Consider the following 23,708-nt stretch of genomic DNA (forward strand, 5'->3'; position numbering starts at 1 on the left):
GTAAGAGTGTTTTGAGGAAAAAGTTGTTCTACAAATTTCTCAGTATAAAACTTACCTTCCATTTGCTACATAGGTCTCGTTAATGAATTTTGCTTTCATACGAAGTAGTAGATCAGTGCTCAGGACACTGCTCCTAGCATTAACACTCGAATGACAGACGTCAAAAAGGCTCCGAATTTTCAATCATGTGTGCGTGTACACTGGCATGTGTTGTGTGTTTTAACTCTCACGAAGGAAGATAATACCGGTATGTACGAATGAAATACAAACCCTTTTATGATACAATCAGCCTCCAAATATTTTCTATGTTAATGCTAGGGGCAGTGCCTTAGGCCACTTGAAACCTATGAAATTGAAAAATATTTCGTTGGCAGATTGGGCTTAGCTGACGAGTCAAGTTATCGAATTTTGAACGTGACAGTTATGCCTCACTCACCAACGAAAATTTTACTTTTCCATTCCATTCTTCATTCGGCTTCATTTTGACCCTAATTTGAATTCTCTACGATGTGTGACTGCTGAGATATTCACTAAAACTACTTTCGTTCTAACCCTTCAAGCCCTTCTAGCGCTACATAACAACAGTCGCACAAAAAATTTATTCCGTAGCCTTATAAGGGACAGAGGGACTCAAGGTGCCACATTTCAGATAATCACTCACAAGCCACTTAAAGGCTTCCAACAACACACTTTTCCGCTATTTTCATTCGTTTCAGCACTAAAGGAAAAGCTTTTAAGTCAGTCGAAGTATGAGCGACACAGCGAACGGATTGATAAACAAAAATTACTCATTACATTCACAGACACCAACTACAACAACAACAAATTCATAGTCACCATTAGAATGTAAGTTACAATCAAAAGATATCTCGGTCTTCATATCAGCTGGAATCACAGTAAAAAGTATGAATCTGAATCAGGCATGAGCGCCGCCGAAAATAAGCCGCCGATTAAGCCGCCGCCGGCCATTTTTGAGCAGGCCGCGCCGCAGCCGAGCCGGTGCAAAAAACACGGCTCAAGCCGGCTTGAAACGGCTGGAAAATGAAATAAAGATTTCGAAAGGTGAATGGGTGAAATAATTTTGAAAACCGAGATTCCTGTTGATCCTAAGCAGCTCAAGTACTTTTTGAATTTTTTTTTCAAAATCAAGAAAATTTTGAAAAATTTCTTGAATTTTCATGAATTCTCCAGAATGGTATATTACGTCCTCGCTTCTAAGTTTGTTGTTGCAAGTATGACCTTTGCGGAACGAGCCGAAGGCGCACAATCAGTTAATTCACAAATTTGAGAAAACTTTATCGATCTTTGCGAATTTTCTCGATTTTTTTTCTTTTCAATTTTTACTTGATTTTCGTGAGCTTTCGATTTCTTCTCGAAAACCATTTTCTTAATGAGTTAAATGAGTGTACTGGAGCATGATTTTCCATTTAGTTCAAGTTTTGAGGCAATAAAACTTGACGTGTTAGTGAACCTTAGACTTAGAGACTTGCTTGTAACAAGACCAGTTCCACTTGCACTTTGAACAACCTAATCTACCTACATTTTCGCTTTCCGTACAATTTCATTTTCATGCTTACTAGTTCATTTTCCATGAATTTACCTAAACGTTTTTATTTAAAAAAAAAGTTAAAAGGAACCTCCAGCCGAGCCGTTTTAAGCCGGCTCAAGCCGACTTTTTCGCCGCCGCCGAGAAATTTTTTTCGGCTAGCCGCCGCCGAGGTTTCTCCGTCGGCGCTCATGCCTGATCTGAATCAGTGCACTCTTCACATGTCGGTAGATGGCTGTGTGTGTGTAATTCATGTTATGTGTGTGGTGATAATGGAAAGTTGGACCTCGGTTGTGAATGGTATTAGTCTATCATACAATGTCATTCTGTCTATATGTCTATTGTGGTGAAAGATTTCATTGGTGTCGTTCGCGAGAGATCCAGTGTGATGCTGTCAACGTTACTGAGAATAGAGTTTGTCTTGTAACGTTTTACCTGAATTCATTATCAAACAAAAGTCCTGTTAACGTGCACTGCATTAGGTCTATTTCGAACGTGTAGAGTTCACCTTGGAGTTCACACACATAACGTAAAATGGATATCGACAAAGCTCGCGCCTTGGAACTGGCAATTTCCTTCGTTGACGATCACTGGAAATCATTGAACGAAGACGATGTTACCGTCAGTATTTTGAGGTAAAGAGAGATTCGTAAATATAATCAGTTGACCGAAACATTCATTCGAATAAATTCCATTGCCAGCGGTGGTAACAGTGGTCGGCTGTACATTGTCGAAGACGTTTCCCGCGCGTCAAATGTTAATCCGTACACGAAATTCTTGGTGCGACTTTATGGCGGTAAAATGGTCGAAAAGGATGACATCGTTAAGGCTGGAAAGTGCGAGACTGGCGAAGGTATCGTGTTTTTCGCCAACGGTCTGCACGGTCTCGGACCGAAATTGCTTGGCGTTTTTGATGGTGGTCGTGTGGAGGAATTTGTACCATCGCATCGTCTTACCGAAGCAGACTTAACTGATGAAACCGTTTCGAGGGAATTGTTCCGCAAATTGGCCAGGTTTCATGCACTTCAGTTGCCTGTGTCCAAGAGAAAACGTGACCTGCTTCACATGTCGGCAACATATCAAAATGAATTCAAGAAGGAAAATCTGTTGAAGTTAGTGGAACGGGTCGGCGGTAATTCTGACGACTATTCGTTCCTGGACGAAGGGTACGCTGCTGAGCACGCATTCCTACGTAGTTTTGAGTCCAAAGTGGGCGGACGTATCGTACTGTGTCACGGTGATCTGAACAAGAACAACATTTTGATTCGTGACACACCGGATCAGTTCAACGAACGTGTCATGTTAATCGACTATGAACTGTGTGCGACCGATTATCGTGCCTGCGACATAGCCGGTGTATTGTTGGCAAGAATGGTGGAAGCGAAAGACGGATGCTTCGAGAAGGTGTGCGACTGGCCGGATGTTGAATACCGTCGCATGGTGATAGCGGAATATCTGAACGAAACGAAGAAATTGAATTACTTCGAATTCGATGCGACCGGTGTGGATTCGGTTGATCATGTGATGATGGAAGTGGATTTCTTTGCCATGTATGGACTGCAATTGGTGAACGGATTTTTTAAGCGAATGCCCAACACGGAATACTTTCACCAGCAGTCCGATGCGGTGGTCAAGAGCTGGGTCGTAAGTTGCTATCAATGTCACATCCGAATTTTTGAAGAAAAAAAATCTTTTTTTTGGTCTAGGACATTGTACTGGTGATGAGCACGATGTATGACGAGCACAAGAAACATTTCATTGACACGTACAGCAAAGCATTGTAGAAATGGATGGCAATTGGTCGGGTCTAATTCGAGATGAAAGTAACTCGGCAGTGCCGGAGTAGAGATCAGTGTCAGTGTTCAATTTAATTGAAAATAAACGGTCGCAGCTTGACAACTGGTGGTTGGGTCTTTTGATTATCTTAACGTTCGCTGGATATGATGTACCCTTCGATCTCAACACATCCTCAAATGTTTCAAAAAAGAAATTTTATCACTCGCTCCGCTCGAGATCATTTAATCACTTTTTAAATGTCAAGGGCCCAGTGATGGAGCTAGAATCGGTAATCCGGCTCTGCTCAAATCAATATTATCCGAGGTCAATATTGATTATAGAACACTTTGCGGTGTCAAGTGTTGGTACAAGGACACACAACCAACTTCACTCTATCCAAGCCATTTTCGTTATATTTGAATTCGAGTGATGTTGTCTGTTTATTACTTGTACCAACAAACGCGACATGATCTATTTTCGGTGTTTTAATGTGTTGTAATTATATGGGTCCATTTCTAGATGCCATGCCGGTGCAATAAAAACGTTTTTACAAAATTTCTATTGAATTGCCGGTGTAGACAAACCATTTAACAAGACCACATCAATCACCCATCACGTGGGAGAATAATTTTAAATGAACGCTAACACCGTCGCGTCGCTGATTCGGATTCATTGATTGAATCGTTTTTGGCGAACTCGGTGTACATGTAATGTTGATACACTTGAAACATTAGTTTTTACCAATTTACTCGTTAGGTTGTATGCATGTAGGTTGGGCACATGGTTTCGTTTGCAGAAAACGTTCAGTATGTTTCGTTAGCATAATGAATTTACATTTGAAACGTGTGATGCTGGCTTTCCTTTGATTAGATTTACATGGTACACCACACACGTACTTGCTTTGTCAATTGTCTGCAAATTTACATCGATTTTGTAGATGTTGTAAGATTTGATGATTCACTAGAATATGGGTTACTGCTGATTTACATAGCAATGTAAAGTTAACGAAACATTTCTTTTGTTTTCAATTCTATTCGCATTGTCATAAAATGTCAAACTTGCATTTGCTACCAATTTTCCTTGATTGATTCAATTGAGAAAATTTAGCAGCAAATACAAGTCTGACCCTTTTTGACAATGCGAAAAGAGCTGAAAACAAAAGAAATGTTTCGTTAACTTTACGTTGATATCTAAATCAATCAAGACTTATTACAGCGATAAATCAATTGTCGCTTAATTATCTGGCATCTGCAAAATCGATGAAACATCATTGCACAAAGTTTACATTTGCCCAAAGTCGATAAGTCAGAGTTGCTAATATGACGGCTGGGACGCTGTTTCAACGGAAATGGTCAGAAATTGTCGTTGATCGGGTTGTCAAAGTTCGTGTTTACAGTTACTTGGAACAAACCTATACAGAGAGAAGCGAAAATGATCCGATTGCACACAATTTTAAGTGTACGTTTGTCACTGCCGTTTATCATTTCACTAATTTTACCCAACGAATTGTGACTCCTTCCCTGCATCAGGATTAGGATAACACCAGCGTCGAAATTTGAAAAGTATATAAACACTGAACGTAACGCAAACGCTCAACGGATCACAGCGGAAGGTTGACATTACTTTCAGTGTTAACATACTTTGAATTTCCTCCGATCCAGCGGAAGCGATGCACTTTACATATGAGTTTTCTCAGCGGATTTGTCTTTCTTTTGTCACAAGAAACAACTTTTATGCGACAGGTAAGATGGCGCGATGATCGCTTTTTGAAATAATGATGAAAAATCATATTTTTCCACGATTTTTCATATCGTAATAGAAAATGATGAATATGAATCTCCTCAAATATGGAATCTGTTGATTGAAAATGGTTCACAGAGACAAAACAAACAATTTAGAAGAAAATAAGACCTAAAACACGTTCGAAACGGGAAAGTAGATTACTTTAGTCACGATTATCTTGAAATCTATTCCACAAACCCTTTTCAATCACTAGAACCTATACTATATTTGAGAAGATTCAAATGATATAAGTCCTCCTGCTTTATGGAAAATGGTGGAAAAACCGGATTGTTCTGCATTACATCGAAAAGCGACCGTAGCGCCACATTACCTTTCGAACAACAAAAAGATTTCAAAAACACACTCTCTGCTTTAATCAAAGACAAAAATGGGCTGTTATGAATAGAGCGAGAATACCGACATATCTCCAGAGGCTAGTTAAAATAACTGATCCAAATTATATTTCTTTCTCCCTCATTATAACATTCCTATACTTACACCATCGAAAGGTCGAATTATACAATGTTTTAGCGCAAGCAACCAAATTATATATTTTTCTAAAAAAAAACTTTCTTTTCTTTTCCATTTACAGATTTCCATTATGGTTACCAAATTTGACTAGTCATAAACCATAAAAAATTCAATCAATCATGGAGGGGAAAATGTTTCTTCCGGTTAAGCCGAATGTGTAAGTTCACGTTTTTTTTTGTATTTTTTGTTTGTTTGAAAATCGCTTCAAATTGCTATCAATGGCCATTTATTTCCGCTGAATCATTTGCAATTACACAACAAACACACACAATCGAATGCATTTTTTTGTGGGCCTTTTGTATAACAGCCAGCGTACGTTTTATGCAATCGTTTTGGAAAATTATCTTATCCGATAATCACACGAAAATGTGAATGACCTGACCATTATTAGAGTATCTAATTAAAATGTACAATTTGCTGGTGTGCTACTCTAACTATGCATTCAGTGTTGATCAGGGCCTATTTTACGGAAACATGTTTCTCAAGTTTTTGAAAGTTTCCAAAATGTTTCTGAAAAGTTTTCTAAAGTTTCTTAAAGTTTCTCAAAGTTTCCTTAAGTTTCTAGAAAAGTTTCCTTAAGAAACTTTAAGAAACTTTAAGAAACATTTTGGAAACTTTCAGAAACTTGAGAAACATGTTTTCGTAAAATAGGCCCTGGTGTTGATGATGAAGTGTCGGATAACAATTGGCACTGATGCATTTATGCACTCGGAGTGCAGAGTTTTCCAACATCTGTATACAGAATGTTCACGGAGAGCAAGGATCAGTTTCATTTAACTGATCTGTGAGTCAGCTGTCAAAAATTCGTGAATGAATAAAAACCACTGAGATAAGTTTAGCTCAAATTTGTATGTAATTCCTTTCACTTTGACGTGTGATCGTCAGATCAGTTATCACTAGCTGGTCAGAAATCGCTATCAGTCAATACTCATCTATAAGTTAGCGATGCCATTGGAGTGCGAGTGCTACCCCTTCATTTATACCATTACGCCCAAATTGCCAGAGACAATGTTTGCGACCAAGGTTGCATTTGGGCAGGTTGTGCCCAATCAAATAATGGCAATTAATGAAGCTCAATGAATGGTGACTCTTTAAACGAATTTATTTATTTCGCACGAGGAAAGAAATCAAACCGAGGAGGCCCAAATTTGTTGTGTTCTTTGGGAATTACATTCGGATAACATATTCGTGGTAATGACAAATTGTGTTGTTAACAGCACCCCATACACAATTTAATGCTAAATTTCGTTGTGTACGAATAAAATGGTGACTGGGGGACTAGACTCCGCACATAAATTTAACATAAATCATTGAACTGGTAATAACGTGTGTGCTTTTATTAGGCTTCGCGCAATTTGTTTTCGTTTTTTTTTTTTTTTTTGGCTTATAACAACAAAAGAACACACAAAATATTTGGCGTGGTCTGCCTTTATAACGGACGTTAATAATACTTTCTGTTTTAGAGGGTAATCAATCGCCTGTCCATAATAAAAAGCTATTTCAGAATTTTGATGTTTTCCATAATTACCGCCCAATGAATCACCCCCGACAGCATATACGAAATAGCCACTTCATCCTTTAATCGCGGTAAATTTGTAGGTAAAGGTATGCGCATTACCGAAGGGTTCGAACTAGGGTTAATGACCACAAACTTTGTTATGTAGAACAGTCACAATTCTGATGTGTTTGCATTATATCATCACCAGACCATGCATATAGTTAATGCCGACCATACTTATATGCATAATAAAACCCTAATTCATATATTGGAGTGAGAGCAGTAAATTGTAAATCTCGCATCCAGATATAGCAGGTGAATTGACAGAGTTGACCATTAGGGTTTCATCATCATGTAACCAATCATGTCATCAGAGCAACATTATCGATACAAATTTAGTAATTTGCGGGTTAGTCACATCACACGAGATGTTCACGCCGTAAGTGCGACTAGAATTTGAATTGTAAGTGGACGATTCGATGAAAAAGTGAACCGAAAAATACATTTCAACGCTTCATTGTATGAAAATGACGCTACGTTAGAACGACCTCCGCACTTTCCATTTTGAATTTCGACCGCACTTACGGCGTGAATTGAAAAAACGTTTTCATGACAAAAATGTCGGAACTGTCAAATGAAGTTAAATAAATTGCTACCCAACAAAAACTCTTCGAGAAAAGTGTGACGCAGTCTTTGAAGTACAATTTCTAAAATGAATGATATCGTTAGAATTGACGCTTTCAGCTTCGTTACGCAAAAATTAAATTTTACACCCAATTAGTTCAAACAAGCTGGCTTAGGTTTTCTCATCATCTGCCAAATAATTTTTACACAAAAAATTTAGACTGGAAACAACTAAAATTTTACCAAAAAAATCTGCGTCGGAATGTGGCAGATGTTCAGGAACAGACCAGCAAGAAAATTTATCTGCCACTGGCAGATGATGAGAAAACCTAAGCCAGCTTGTTTGAACTAAAATTGGGTGTAAAATTTAATTTTTGCGTAACGAAGCTGAAAGCGTCAACTCTAGCGATATCATTCATTTTAGAAATTGTATTTCAAAGACTGCGTCACACTTTTCTCGAAGAGATTTTTGTTGGGATATCAGTCGTTTTAGAAGTGTAGTCAACACTGCTTTTTATAACAGTTTACAGTTTTAATTCGAAATTTTGACGAAATTTGACGAAATTCGAAAATTTGACGAAATTCGAAAATTTGACGAAAATCGAAAATTTGACGAAATTCGAAAATTTGACGAAATTCGAAAATTTGACGAAAATCGAAAATTTGAGGAAATTCGAAAATTTGTCAAAATTTGACCAAATTCAAAAATTTGGCGAAATTTGACGAAATTCGAAAATTTGACGAAATTTGAAAATTTGACGAAATTTGACGAAATTCGAAAATTTGACGAAAATCGAAAATCTGACGAAATTCAGAAAATTTGACGAAAATCGAAAATTTGACGAAAGTAATTCTCCATCTGCCACCATTCAAGAAATATCTCCAAAACCCCAATTGACCCACCCATTTCAAATTTTCGACATTTTTCACATATGTCCCTCTGTTCTACTCGTAAAACTCTGAGACTTTGCCGAAGAAAGTAATTCTCTATCTCTCATAACCCAAAAAAATATTAGTCCTTTCATCCTACGCTCGAGTAGCTCAAAATTTGGTCACTCTAATCATTCTAGCTCAAACGAATCTGCCCCGATTTTTAATTATTTTTTTGTTCGAATCGTGTTACGAATACCTTTCATTTGATGGGTCGCACGCCTCTGTAGGTTTCAATACAGCTAAGCTACAGCCGAAAACGCGTTCCCGACTCTCGAAAACCACACTCATAAACCACTTCGAGGCCAATAAAACAAAATTCTGGTTTTTCCTGGGGTAATGGCGTATCTCATTTTCATTTATATACCCACCCTGAGGTTCCTGCAAAATTTCATGGAGATTGGCTGACTGGTTTCCGAGATCGTCCGTGGATAGATAGACAGATAGACAGATAGACAGATAGAAACATACAGAGTAAGTTGAAAGATTTTGATTGTTTGGAAAACGTTAATTTGGTGCATTTTCTATCAAAATGACCAACTTCAAAACGATGTATCTCCGGCAATTTTAAACCTATATAGTCGAGTGACAGCTCGTTTTGCTCGTATTTGAAGCGCGAATAAGATAGAATAGGATTTGTGGTGATACAGGGCAAAGGAAAAAAACTTAAATTCTCGCCTATACATAGTTGCCGCGTCTCAAAAAAATTTCTTCGTTCTTTTTTTGGAAGTTAGACTGCGTCAAGTCCTCCGCTATCGCTCCGGACATGATCCAAAATCGCGAAGGTGCATGGATCTTAATGACGTTTTCACCACTTGTCAGCAAATTTTCTTTAGCTGAATATGGCGCTGTTGTAGTTGTCAGGATAAAACTTGTGCTTTTGTTGTAGTTTTCAGTGGAAACTAGTGCGTCCCGTGCCCCATTGTCATTGACAATTTTTCAATGAAAACTGGTACCAAAACTAGGTGAGTGGTAAGTACTAGAGCGACGAGAGCTCGTACAGAAATTCTATTTCATTCACTGACGTTAAGTTACTCAGTTAATGCTGTCAAAGTTAACTGTGAGGGTGAGGTTAGATTCTTCACGGCCGTTTTTGATCGGGATTTGGTCAATCGAAAAAACGTGTTTAAATAGTGAAATGAAATTAAATAAATTTTGTTTACATTGCCATGGAAGTTGTCAAAATTTAGTTCAGCACGTTCTCTGGGTGAGGTCAACTCTTATGTTGAGTGTTCACGGATTTCTGACCAATTAATTGTAACTAATCTGATGGTGTCAAAATGACAGAAATTACACACAAATTGAAACTGGGCTTACTCCGCTTACTCTCAATGTTTCTTATACAGTGTTCAAAGAGAGTTCTCATTTTGACATATCACCCATCGAGATCAGTTGAATTAACTGGTTTTTTCCCCTTTTTACATACAAACTTTGACGTATCACCCATCGAGATCAGTTAATTTAACTGGTTTTTTCCCCTGTTTTTACGCTCTTTGAACACTGTATAGAGCGATATCTAACTAGTTTATTGCAACTGGTCTCGGTATCACACGCCAAAATGAGAGAAATCGAATTTAATTTTTTTTTTTGCAGATACAGTTCAACCCTCACAACTCTCTTCACAGCTGACTGACAGATCAGTTAAATTTAACAGGCTTTTTCAAATAAATTTCGAATCTTCGATCATCTCTCCGAAAGCCACTCATACCATGTAAACCATAAAAGGTTGGAAAGTAAGCAAAAATTAGGAAAAACTTGCGGAAATGTTTTCCCAAAAGTATAGTCCCTGCCGAGCACCTACATAGGTAAACATTTACGAAAACGACAAAAATATACGAAATTCGTCAGCTTCAGCGAAAATGTTTCACAGTTGGCGCCTCGTCGGTCTAATTTATGTGCTCAGGCCAATGTTTGTAATTGAAACTTTCGTCCATTTTATCACATTGTGTTCCAACCCATAAACCAATATCTAAATCCCAATTAAAGCCATTAAGTAAATCATTTCCTTCACATTATTATAGCCTGTGTCCACATAATGTTAATGAAGCAAACAGGGGAAAAGCAGATACGGAGAGTTTTGATGTTATATCAGTAGAAACACTTGGAAAAGTGTAGTGTGACGCAACTCCAAGAGGGTAGAATGATGAACCTATACTTGCGTGCATGTACGCTACACTCTCAGAACAATCGGATATCTTAGCAACTCTAGATACTAGTGACATTTCAATATATTTATCGTCACATAAAATGGTCTCTGTGTAGGAAATGGGCAATTGTTTATCGTTCAGGACATGCGTCACATCCACAACGCCATCGTTGGAACGTAACTTTATGTTCAGTTGATCGATATATGCATACACCCTTGCTGTGATATATAAACTGCTGTGAAAACAATGAAAATAAAACAATTTCCCGTATCGTCCCTTCGGTATGCGAGCCCAATAAATTGAGATTTCATAAGGATTTCGTTACATCGCATCGCATTGGTTTGTTGTGTCGAACGGTTTTCATTGAATTCTTTTTCGTTTGAATGGTTGTCCCCTCTCCACAAGACATAATTATACGTTCGGGAGTACCGAACGTTGTATATAAATGTTGATTCAATCGATTTGTGATTGTATAGTAAAAGTGATGTCGTTTTGTATTTGCAGATCGCCGGTAAACGGTACCGATGATATAACGGTTACAAGTAATTCAACGCAAACACCAAGTGACCTGAGCCCGAAAATCGAAGGCGATATATTACCTCAGGCACATCATCAAAATCCCGGACACTGTGTTGCTTCGTTTGCGGCCATAAATCGTATGCGACAGAATGCACAGGTGGGTGGTCTCGGCTTTTCTTTTTGTTGATTTCGATTTTGTTTTCGTTCGCATCTTAATTCCATCGGCAAGGAAAAGCTCACGCTATACTGTCATGCTGTTGAATTGAGTTGACACGCGTGTATAATGCTTGAGGTTAGAGATTAGGCAATTAAGTTGGGAGAATTGGGGTTTGAGTTAGGAATTCAATTTTCGCGATTTTTTTTGGGAACAGCACATGTCTTTACTTGAGGGGAAATCGCTCGGAAAATGATGAGACAAATTTTATGTAGAAATTGGGATAGCAGTGCGGGTTCTTATGTCGAGAAAAAAACCGTTCCATACGCTGGGCAACTTATCGAAAATTCGACAATAGAGGGGTTAAAGTTGTGGAACTAAATTTTTTGTGTGTCGCGGACCGGTAATACCGATAAAATAACCGATTTGGTTTTGGTTTGCTCGAAAGCCGACAAAACAATTGGCCAGTGAAATTTAGAATTAGCGGGTTTTCGTGTCGCTTTTTTTGGGAATTCTCAACAGCTGGCGTATTTTTCCAGTCTCTCAAAAAAGTTCCGACAGCTGGTAATTGTCCGGAGACTGGTTAATGTACGTTTTGTGCTAGCAGTTCATTCTCGAAATGGTTTGTTCGAAGAAAACGTTTTCTCGGAAAATAGGCCCTGGTTCACAGTCAATGTTCTCTGAATAGAAACGTTAAGATTATCTCCACTTAAAATGGGAATTAAAAGGTCGCGATAGAGCGACACCAGTAGCGCAAAGATGCATTTCAAACGTAATTTTAACGAACATTTTTCTTCTTTTTCTTTCTCTTTTCAGTTGTGCGATGTAATTCTAGAAGTTGGTGACGAAACCATAAATGCTCATAAAGTGGTGCTTGCCTCCGTTAGTCCATATTTTTATGCAATGTTCAATGGTACGTAAAAATGTGTGCAGCCAAATGTAGAGTATGAATCGTTTGTATACGTATACGTAACAGCGATAAACAAAATGAGATTCCATTCAATTGATTTCGTTTTTCATTCATTTTTTTGTGTCCCGACATTTATTTGAAATACAAATTTGTCGAATACTTTTCATGCGTGCGCGCGGGGTGATTTAGTTATTTATGTGTGTGACTCGGAGGATTGATTTTAGTTTCCCGACGTTAGTCCAATCAAGCAATCATCCACGATTTCCATTATCGACGCTATTTTCTTCCCCAAAGCATGAAAACAATCTCCACTCAAAGGGCAATGAGAAAATTTGTTTTGTTGACGATTGGTCGATTGGACATTTCTAGTGAGAAAAGTGCAGCACTTTCTCTCCCGTGGTGAGAAAATATAACTTTTCTCATTCGAACTGTCACTTTGGTTATGTTTTCGAAAATGGTATGGCGAATCGATGTCTTTCGTTTCGTGGAGAAAAATTACGGTCCGTTCTTTGCCATTGCTCTTGTTGGAATGCCCCATTAGCTGGCCCCGGTCAACAAGTAACTGTTATGCACAGTCTTGAGAACGAAGTAGTGCGTTTAATGAACGTGCATTTCATAGCTGTATTATGCCAATGTTCTGAAAGAACAGGTTTTAAGACACTTCTGAGTTGATCACGAAGGTGATGGCATCAAAATTTCTCTGTGGTGCCAATTAGGTTTTGAAAACGTCTATATGACGATTTCAACTTAACAAAAAAAATGTTTCTTCAAGTTCACTATTCACACAATCTCTAATGAGCGTATTTAACAAAACATGTCTCAATTGTCAAAATTCACCCGCCTTCGCAACCTGCATTCTAGAGTGTAGGCTTATTAAAAATCGTGTTTACAATGCGATGGAAAGTATCATTTCAAACGAAGTACATTCTGAAGGGCAACGCAAACCATCAGCGCATCAGAGGAATTACGGATCCCGACTTTCAGGTGAATTAATTTTTGTAATGTTGCCATCGTCATATTTTCTTACGTCTAATGTTTCTGGCAGGGTTCCTTAACGTTAAAACTTTATCATAAAAGTTTCACTTCGTACCGTTTCGAAATAGAACTTTTGCTTTTTCGGTACAGTTCATAACGAAATCGGTGTAACGAAAAATTATTTCGGTATGGTTTAACGTTATAAAGAGAAACGAAATTTTTTCCGGTGTGGCTTAACGTTACGAAGTAAAACCAAATTTTTTCCGGTATGCCTTAACGTTACGAAGTAAAACGAATTTATTTGCGGTATGGCTTAACGTTACAAAGAGAAACGAAATCGTTTTTGGAAAGATTGTAACGTTACAGAAATAAAAAAGAATTAGTGTCAAAAAAGTTGCGGTTTCCGGAGCTGTAAACAATAAAAATACAAAAATTTCATGATAAATGCTCCGTTTTATAATTATATTACTTCAAAATTCAATAAAAAAAACATTTACGATAGAAAATATTCGTATGAACCTCCCTTTAGACCAGGCTATTACTGTAATTTACTCTAATTTTCAAGATACTGTATTGGAACAGTTAATTGTCTTAACGTTATTTCATTTATCGAAAAATATTCCGTATCATGGTAACGTTACGGAATGTAACGGAAAGAATTTCGTTTTCTTTTAACGTTACGAGATGTACCGGAAAAATTTACGTTTTCTTGTAACGTTACGAGATGTACCGGAAAAATTTTCGTTTTCTTGTAACGTTACGAGATGTACAGAAAAACATTGCGTTAACAAAAACCGTTTTAGATTGTGTAACTGTAACAAATGTACCATTAAATTTTTCGTTATGATAATAACGTTACATTTGAATCGTTTTTGTAACGTTACGTCCACGTAACAAAAAATAACGTTAAAAATAACGTTATGCCGGAACCCTGGTTGCTGCATCTGCTAAGTTTATGTGGAATCGAATTCAGGTGAATTCAGTTTTGTCATGTTGCACGCATATTGAGTTCGTTTGCGTCAAGATGCAGCTAGTGAGCAAAGTTCTGAAAGAACAGGTTAAGAACAAAGTATATAAACATACAGAAGGTAATGCAAATCCACAAAAACTCACGGAACCTTACTTTCGGGTGAATATAATTTTTGCGATGTTGGCCACTAGTTAAATTCACTTTGTTAGGTTGCATATTTATACTCAACACGAAAAATTGTATGCAGAGCAACACATTTCTACCAACATTAATGCTTAGTTTCCTCTTACCAAAAAAAGTACTCCGTGTGAGAGACAAAATTGAATTTTTTCAATTTTTCTTTGTTTATTTGACAGTTTGCTCTCTCACGGCTCTCTCACGGAGTACTTTTTTTAAGTGGAATGGGCACTTAACACGCCAATAATCACGCAAGCAACATAACAAATCTTATATTCACCCGAAACTTGGGTTCCGTAAAATTTGTGACACCAAAGGGCATAGCAGGTTTAGCATGTAAAAAGTGCCCCCAAAGGAACTAAAGCATATGATACATCATTCGAAAGGTCTTGGCCTAGAACTACTTTTAGTGTAGTATCAAACTCCAAAATGGAGTTATAGTGGAGTTATTGACGAAAATGTGAATTTTGTTTTTCATTTATTTCTCTCTACACGGTGGGGCTGAACGAACTTTAAATAAACATGTCGACTTCCATCTTGGTTCTTTTCATAGCTGAGTTAGGGGAGGCGTGTACTATCCAACGGCACATGTTGCAGGCGCAACCGCTGAGCCGTTTCTGAGAACTAGGAATATCATCGCCTGGCTCCGCGGAAGTTGCTGGACCAGTGTTTGAAACTGGAATCGGTAGAGGGTCAAATTCTAAGAACAACCATGTAAAAATTATTGCTCTCGGTCATTTGGTCGCAGAGCAATAGAAGGTGAAAGTCGAAAATTCCACCTCTTCAAGCGGTGATGCCTCCTCGACGAAGTTCTCGATCCAGCACTTTAATAGCGTTTCTAGACAAGGTTAATGTGCTCTTTCGAATAGCAATAAAAAAATTTTGAAAGTGGTCTCTTTTGGTACATTTTCAGAAAAGTCACTTTTTTGCTACCCTCGGTGAACTTTGGCTACTTCCATACCTTGCCGGTTGGAATATTTTAACACAATATACCTTGTTACAGTTAGCCTGAAGTCTAAGCTTTCCAATGATACCGAATATGCCATGTATGATTCTCAGCAAGAACTATTTATGATAAAGATTTTGCATCGAGGTCGGGCTACTAGCAAATTTAGGGTCATTGAAAACGAAATTTACAAATATTACAAATTATTGTCTTTGAGTTATGTCTCTTCGACTTACGTAAGTTACCTGTCGTATAATATCTGCTCATTTTGCCATAACAAACATAAAAATAGAAATTTCGTTTTCAATGACCCTAAATTTGCTAGTAGCCCGACCTCGATGCAAAATTTTTATCATAACTTAAAATTCTGAAAAAATTCTCAAAAAATGTCTGTATGGAGAGTAACATCTGTGATTATTTGCAGAATTTTTGGACACCTCCTTTGGGGTTAAAAAATTCACTCAAAAATTGTTTCGAAAAATTGAATATGTTCCACCATTTTGAAAAATCTGAAAAAATTATGCAAAATACATGTCCATAAGACCAATCAATGGTCAAAATACCGAGTTAGTTCTGTACCTCCAACGTACGAAAAAACATAGCTAACGCCGACCCGTACGAAACACCTATTCGTATCAAAAGCCTTTAATGTGAAACTCTTCATTTCTCTTACTTCATTTTCTTCTCTGCTGAAAAACTATTCTCCCTTTAAAATCACTTACATTATCCACTCTTTGCCTTGTTATCATATACAACTAAATTGCCGGAGGCAATATAGACAGCCCCGTACGAAGACAAATTTCATAAATTCCTATTTAAACAGCTATATACCGCTATATTTACCTATATTTTACTGTAAATAAACATTTCACAGATGAATATGCTATTATATAGCTCTGTATGCCTGTATATAGCTCAATATAGCTGTATATAGGTATATATAGATGTCCGTATATGGAATCCCTGAAACACCACACACATAACAAATTATTTCCATGTTAACAGAAACTCTCTAAGTATCATTTTTCCCAAGATATTTCTATTTTACTAAAATCCAATATGGACGCCGGCAGCCATTTTGTTAGGAGACCGAAAATAGTACCGACGCTTTACATTCGTTAATACCTTTCAAACAAAAAAAAAATTCATGAAATTCGGTCAAAATTTACTCGAGATATTGTCAAAATACACCACGTTCACTGTACTTCCGAGTAGCCAGATAAGAGCTCACTCCAAGAGACCTAGCTCACGCTCCGGTGAACATAATTTCATAAATTTTTTTTTCCCTGATTGGTACGGTCAATACCTATCTAATAAAGCTAAAACAGACGAAATATGTTCAAATGTGGTCGACCTACAAGCAAAAACTGCTTGCCGCCCTGTGCCTGTTCCACACCAAGGGGTCTAACTCACGAGTCGGTCATCCGATTTCCATGAACTTTTTTTTTGTCGATCGGTATTGTAAATACCTTTTATTTGACGTATCACTTACAAGTTTAACGTTTAAATGTCCGGAGATATCTTCGAAAAACCGTAAAGCACTTATTGGGCCACAGCTCGGGAGGGGTCGATCCAAAATCACTCATCTTCGAACTTAGCCTGTCTTTTGACATTACCAAACGGAAAAAAAAAGAATTTTCAAAATCGGATTCGTTTTACTCAAGTTATCGTGCAGACAGACGGACAGACGGACAGACGGACATTTTTTTTTCGCGGATTTGGCATCTCTAGACAACCACAATAGGTTTCCCCTAACTCAGGGAGTCCAATTCGACGTGTTACAAACGTATGCGTAAACCCATAAGACCCCAGTACTTCGTACGGGTCTAAAAATCGCAGAATTTTTCTCTGAATTTTTTCACCCTTAAATAGGGGTCCAAAAAATCTAATAAAAATCTCAGATGTTACCCTTCATACAGACATTTTTTGAGAATTTTTACAGATTTTTACGTCAACACACTAGAGAGAAATAAATGAAAAACAAAATTCACATTTTCGTCAATAACTCCACTATAACTCCATTTTGGAGTTTGATACTACACTAAAAGTGGTTCTAGGCCAAGACCTTTCGAATGATGTATCATATGCTTTAGTTCCTTTGGGGGCACTTTTTACATGCTAAACCTGCGCCCTTTTATAAACAGTGTGAGAAATCAATTTGAAGAAAATATTTTTCTCGAAAATTCAGAATTTTGTTTTCGTCAAGTTGCATTTTTCATATAAACTTCGCAGCCGTTGACGCAATTTGCGTGTCAGCGCCTTCGTGATCCACTCAGAGTTGTCTTAACCTGTTCTTTCAGAACCGGAGGTGCATTCGATTCCATACAAAGTTAGCAGGTGCAACAACATTAGAGACAAGAAAAGATGACGATGGCAACATTACAAAAATTAAATTCACCTGAAAGTCGGGATCCGTAATTCCTCTGATCCGCTGAGGGTTAGCATTACCTGTCGTGTTTATATACTTTGGTTCGTCACAGATGCAACATAACAATTCACCCGAAACTTAGGCTTGGTGCTTGCGTTACCTTCACTTATTAATGTTTATATCGTTGCTTCGAAGTAAACACGAACTTTCACAGCACGATACAATTTGACATATCATTATGAACTTCCGCTTAAAATGCTATTACTTACCGGAAATCAGGAATATAATTTGGACTTCGTTCAGCTGTGATGTCAAATGCGTATAGCTTGCAACCATCACTATCGTAAATTCAATTCTCGATATGGAAAGAATGATTGAATTTACTGAATTCAAGGTGTTGTGGGAGTGACTAATTTTCCCCGAGACCTCCACGAAATCTCGACGAAATATTCTTCCAAAAATTAGCTTTGTCGGTTACGTGACGTGAAGTAAATAAAATCTTTCGAGTTTAAAAACCGAGCCCCATCACTATTACACCAGGCAAAATGATAATCTCTCACAATTTCCTTCTAGACGATATGTTGGAACGAAATAGCGTCAGCATCACACTGCATGATGTGGACATCGCAGCGTTGAGGCAACTCATCGAATATACGTATTCGGGTGAGATTACCATAACGGAGGACAATGTTCAGGTATTTACATTCCGGACTGATAGAAGGGCTTTGTTGTGCTGATGATGGTATTTTTTGAATGAAAAGGTTCTGTTGCCGGCATCCAGCCTGTTACAAATTCAGTCGGTTAGAGAGGCTTGCTGTAAATTTCTTCTCAGACAGTTGCACCCGTCGAATTGCCTGGGCATTCGAAGCTTTGCAGGTAAGAACGCATCATGTTCGAATTCCGAAAATTGGTCGAGTCAAAAAAGTGAATTGAATAGGTTTGTTCCAAATAACTGTAAACCCGAACTTTGACAACATGAACGCCGACGATTTCATCCACAGAGATGAACATAACCTAAACGTCAACAAATTTCTTTGTAAATTTTTCGTTAAAATTTTCGTCAACGTGAAAGTTGAGGTTAAGTTGCCTTCTGTGGATGAAATTTGACATTTCGAAATGACCTTGGAACAAACCTATTGACCATTGAACCCATCCATTCATTTCGTGTTTTGAAAATTTCTTTCCACTCCGAATCGCCTGCCCTAAAAAACCGCGAACTACTAAGGTTGAATAAAAAATCGATTTTCACAGATGCTCATTCATGCAAGGAACTTCACAGTCGATCCCATAAGTATGCTTTGCAGAACTTTCAACAAGTGGTTGGCACCGAGGAATTTTTATTGCTACCATTCAGTCAGGTAGGTACAACGACGATCAGTTGCCATCATCCCCATAACTTTGACGAAAAACAAAATCGAAAACTTTTGAGTACACGAAATCGAGTATAAAGGGAGCTTTTGAGGGACTTTTGAGCGAAATTTTGTGTTGTCATCTGCAGTATTCATTGTACACAACCGCACCGAGGAAGCCATCTATGAAATGATAGGCGAAAGTAACTCAAACGAAAGCTCATGATGTTTGTTTTAACTGCACCAGTACGCTCCGTATGTAAGACGAATAGCGGTATACGAATTTGATTCCTTAAGAATATACCGACAACCGACTTTCGGTTATTCAGATCCCTTTGCATCGCCTCCCTTTCTGTGCCATCAATACTCTCTCTAAAGCGGTATTTTGACAGCGTCCAGACGAAGTTTGTTTGCTAGAGAGAGTATTGGTGCCATCAATGCAGGACGAAACTGCACGAAAATTGCAGCACGACGTTTCACCTCTGATAAACAGGGGCAGGTGGTGTAACTGATTCCCAAATGAAAATGTTTCCAGGTCAACGATTTGATATCAAACAATCAGCTGAACATCTGCTCGGAAGAGAAAGTATTTCTGGCTGTCCTCAATTGGATCAAACACGACCTGACTGAACGGCAAAAGCACATTTATGAGGTATAATGCCATCAATCCGACCTCTTGTCATTTTTGCTAAATTCCACAAATTTTGCAGTTGATGAGTCACGTACGTCTTCCCTTAGTTAGTCGAGAGTTTCTTATGTCTTGTGTTGACTCTGAAAGCCTCATTCGCGACGATTCCGAATGCAAGGAGCTACTGCTTGAGGCCATGAAATATCATCTGCTGCCGGAGCAAAGAAGTCTGATGAACACACAACGAACCAGCGAGAGGCGACCGGATGGAATGAAACCATACGTGTTCGCCGTCGGTGAGTCTAAACTGAATATTTGAAAATGACTTGTCGGTTGATGGGACGGATAAATTTCCTGTTTGTTGTTCAAGGTGGTGGAAGCTTGTTTGCCATTCACAACGAATGCGAGTGCTACAATCCCAGAACGAATACTTGGGTAAGATTGAGAGGACAAGCGAACACAATACATAGTCTGGCTGGAATGCTCCAACAACTGCTGACTGAATACCATTCTTTACAGATTCCCATCACTCCAATGCTATGGCGACGTTCCCGTTCGGGTGTGACCTCGTTGCGGAAGCTTCTTTATGTTGTCGGCGGCTATGACGGAGTAGCCGATCTATCAACAGCCGAATGCTACAATCCGTTGACGAATAACTGGACGAACATCACACCGATGGGTACAAAGCGATCGTGTCTTGGCATATGTGCCTTCGATGGTCTGTTGTATGTTTGCGGCGGATATGACGGTGCATCGTGTTTAAGTTCCATGGAGCGATACGATCCGTTGACCGGCGTTTGGACTTCATGTCCAGGTAATGTGACGTTGAAGTGTGCGTATGATCTGACGTTGACTCCTTCCATTTCCCTGTCCATATGTAGCTATGAGCACGAGACGGCGGTACTGTCGACTAGCTGTTCTGGACGGATGCATTTACTCGTTGGGCGGATTTGATTCGACAAATTATCAGGTTCGCAAACTCAATTGCCGGCTCCGTTCCAAGAATCTCTAATTTCTAATGTTTCCTTCGAACGCAGGCATCAGTCGAACGATTCGATCCCAGAGTCGGTCGTTGGACTCCCGTTCCGAATATGACGTCACGTCGCAGTAGCTGCGGTGTAGCCTCACTGGACGGCGATCTATATTGCATTGGTGGCAATGATGGCACCATGTGCATGTCGAGCGGTGAACGGCTCAACATACGACGCAACGCATGGGAACCCATAACGGCTATGCATTCGAGACGATCCACTCACGAAGTCATCGAAGTCGATGGATTTTTGTATGCTCTGGGTGGTAACGATGGTTCGTCGTCACTGAATTCGGTGGAAAAGTACGATGCACCGCAAAACAAATGGACCATTGTGTCGTCAATGGTGACCAGACGGAGTTCGGTGGGAGCGGCCGTTTTGGAATGCTTCAATCTGGAACGTGGCTTGGTGCAAACGACCAATTTATGACCTTTAACCACGATTCCGGAAAGTGTGACCGGAACAACGACCAATAACGGGTCATAACAGGAGATTCAGTTTTTTAGCATATTTAGCCGGTGAGAATGGGGAATGGGAAAGTGGTGAGGACGGAATGGAAATGGCATGACGGGGATGAGCAATTCGTTTTTCTTTCGGAAAGTGTTTAGTGTCGTCGATATCGTTGAGAATGAAGACGAAGCAGCGTGTGGTCTAAAAATCCAATATCCCGCATTTCTTACGTAGATGTCCTGTCGATGTAAGTAAAATTTACATTTCCGCACAGACCCATTTCTACGATGGATCAAACGCTCTGTTGCGGCATCTAACCTCAAATTTAAATTTCTTTTATTCGTCCTGTGTCCTGTCGTATTCTCTTCACATCTCTTGTAATTTTCCGAAGATTCACTTGCTTAAGTCTAGTCACTGAGGGATAATTCAATAAGTGCTCAGTCCAATGGGAAGAGACGGATCTCACTGAGAAGACAACGGATACTTCGTGCTGCTCGTCGCCATTTCGTTCAAAGGACCATTACCCCCACTGTCTGGCTCTTACATTCCTTTGGATTAAAAAGTAGAATTTGAACTTAAAAAGTCAAGAGATTTGCCCAAAAAAAAAGTTTCGAATTTAAAGGAGTCAGACAGTCTCGACTGGACAACAATGATTCTTGGACTGGCTAACGATCAAATTATCCATTCTTACCACATTTAGTAAATAACCGAAATTCAACAAAACTAAAAAAATCGCAGGAGTCGTCACAATTTCGCTATCATTTCTACCTCCGGACCCTGTGATTCCTATCAATGAAATTACTTGAAGGAATGCGATAGGCAGATAATCTCATACAACTTTTCTGCACGTACAAACATCTAGTGAATCGTTAAAAAATGAAAACAGAAAATTTTACCAACAACCGTCGAGCATGCTAACAAAAATGGGCGCTGTGATAGCCATTACGCTCGTTCAATCCAACCCAGTGTATATAAAATTGAAATTGGAATGTATTTCCGTTGAAAACGTATGTACCTTTAGGAGTGGTATCTGTACCGGTTAGCGGATACTTCGAGGCATGCTCAGCAAGACAATACCGAAAATGACTGATGGGTGAATTGGAGTGGGCCTTGAACATTCTGATGATGGGCTATGAAATTATGAAATTATTCAATTAATAGAAACGTTGCGCTTAATTCATAAATCTAATGGATGTTGTAAGTGCCACGTCACTATTGAAAATGTTTAGATCGATGAGACAGTAAATCAATGGATTTTATCCTAAAGAAAATCTGAAAATTCTATCTCGTAAAAATTGTAGTCAATGCTCCCGATGCTCCCTCAGTTTCTTCTTAATAGCTAGCTGATAGTTCAGATAGAGAAGCGCCTTTTTACTTTGGTTTTAATATAGAAAACAGGGCACCCAATCGAGTACTATGAAAATTAATTTCCATGTTGCAGTGTTGTAGCACTTTAAGTAGATGAGCGGCGCTTCCAGTAAAAAGAAAGTTTAGAAACCCAAAATACATAAAAACCACTGAAGGTGGCAAAAGCACACACAAAAACCCAAGTTTCGGGTGAATTGAAGTGCAGCGCAAGTTCATTTCATTGTAGCGCTGACGATTTCAATAGAATTTTTGCAGTGTTGACATTCATGCTATCCGATTCAAGATTGTGTTTTTCATTTTATTAAAATGATTATTCACCACATTCGATCAATTCTGTAGAAGTTTTTAGCGCTACACAAAATAAAAAGTGAGCGCTACACTCAACTTAACCTGAAACTTGGGTTACATATTTCCTGTCATTCGCTGAACGTTTGTATTGCCTTCAGTGTTTACATACTTTGTGAAAACCACCTCATAATTCTAATGGGCACTTCGCGGACCTGTCAACCTGGTTTTTTTTTACAACAAAATCTAACTTGACGAAAATATTTTAATTTTTGCCAAGGTTTCTGAGAGAAATACCAACCTGAAGTTGACAGTTCGCGAAGTGATATTTATGTTCGAACTCTGATCGGTTTCACATGATCGAATGGAATCGAATCAAAACAAAAAATTTTGTGTTAGAAAGTAAGAGAACTACAAATTTACAAAAAAAATGATAAATTAAGAATGAACCAAAACGCGAGTTAAAAAAAATATTTAACAAAAAAAAATGGAAAATCAAATTTATTTTTAACTGATCTTAGACCAACTGACCACTTGATATTTTCTGTAAAAACAAACAAAAACTGCCAATGAATTTATCTTTTTTATAAGAAATATTGTATTAAGTGGACGATGTGGACGTGTGTTGTTATCAATCAATGACTCAAGTATACCTTTTACAGCCAAACTGAATTCAAAAATTTTATTTTTCCAATTTTTTTCTTCTTAATTTCTACAAGGAGGGTGGTCCATTGTCTGTGGCGC

The 23,708-nt window shown here is 38.4% G+C and overlaps 2 protein-coding genes across 2 annotated transcripts in view; both read left to right on the plus strand.

Moving 5' to 3' along the window:
* LOC119083766 (kelch-like protein 17) overlaps nucleotides 1-23,163 on the plus strand; it is a 38,028-nt gene extending 14,865 nt beyond the window's left edge. The window contains exons 2-13 of the mRNA XM_037193549.1: nucleotides 5,695-5,792; nucleotides 11,339-11,510; nucleotides 12,324-12,420; nucleotides 18,427-18,548; nucleotides 18,615-18,729; nucleotides 19,105-19,211; nucleotides 19,738-19,854; nucleotides 19,913-20,126; nucleotides 20,201-20,265; nucleotides 20,350-20,644; nucleotides 20,712-20,800; nucleotides 20,868-23,163. Coding sequence (XP_037049444.1) covers nucleotides 5,755-5,792; nucleotides 11,339-11,510; nucleotides 12,324-12,420; nucleotides 18,427-18,548; nucleotides 18,615-18,729; nucleotides 19,105-19,211; nucleotides 19,738-19,854; nucleotides 19,913-20,126; nucleotides 20,201-20,265; nucleotides 20,350-20,644; nucleotides 20,712-20,800; nucleotides 20,868-21,290 — 1,854 coding nt within the window. The 5' untranslated portion in view covers nucleotides 5,695-5,754 and the 3' untranslated portion in view covers nucleotides 21,291-23,163. The remainder of the gene's footprint in view (nucleotides 1-5,694; nucleotides 5,793-11,338; nucleotides 11,511-12,323; nucleotides 12,421-18,426; nucleotides 18,549-18,614; nucleotides 18,730-19,104; nucleotides 19,212-19,737; nucleotides 19,855-19,912; nucleotides 20,127-20,200; nucleotides 20,266-20,349; nucleotides 20,645-20,711; nucleotides 20,801-20,867) is intronic.
* Nucleotides 1,806-3,450, plus strand: LOC119083768 (choline kinase alpha-like). The gene is made up of 3 exons (XM_037193554.1): nucleotides 1,806-2,181; nucleotides 2,248-3,190; nucleotides 3,253-3,450. The coding sequence occupies exons 1-3, from the start codon at nucleotides 2,081-2,083 to the stop codon at nucleotides 3,328-3,330; spliced, it is 1,122 nt and encodes a 373-aa protein (XP_037049449.1). The 5' UTR covers nucleotides 1,806-2,080; the 3' UTR covers nucleotides 3,331-3,450.
* Nucleotides 23,164-23,708: the final 545 nt, after the last annotated feature.

Source organism: Bradysia coprophila, unplaced genomic scaffold (assembly GCF_014529535.1).
Source record: "Bradysia coprophila strain Holo2 unplaced genomic scaffold, BU_Bcop_v1 contig_70, whole genome shotgun sequence".
Classification (NCBI taxonomy): Eukaryota; Metazoa; Arthropoda; class Insecta; order Diptera; family Sciaridae; genus Bradysia; species Bradysia coprophila.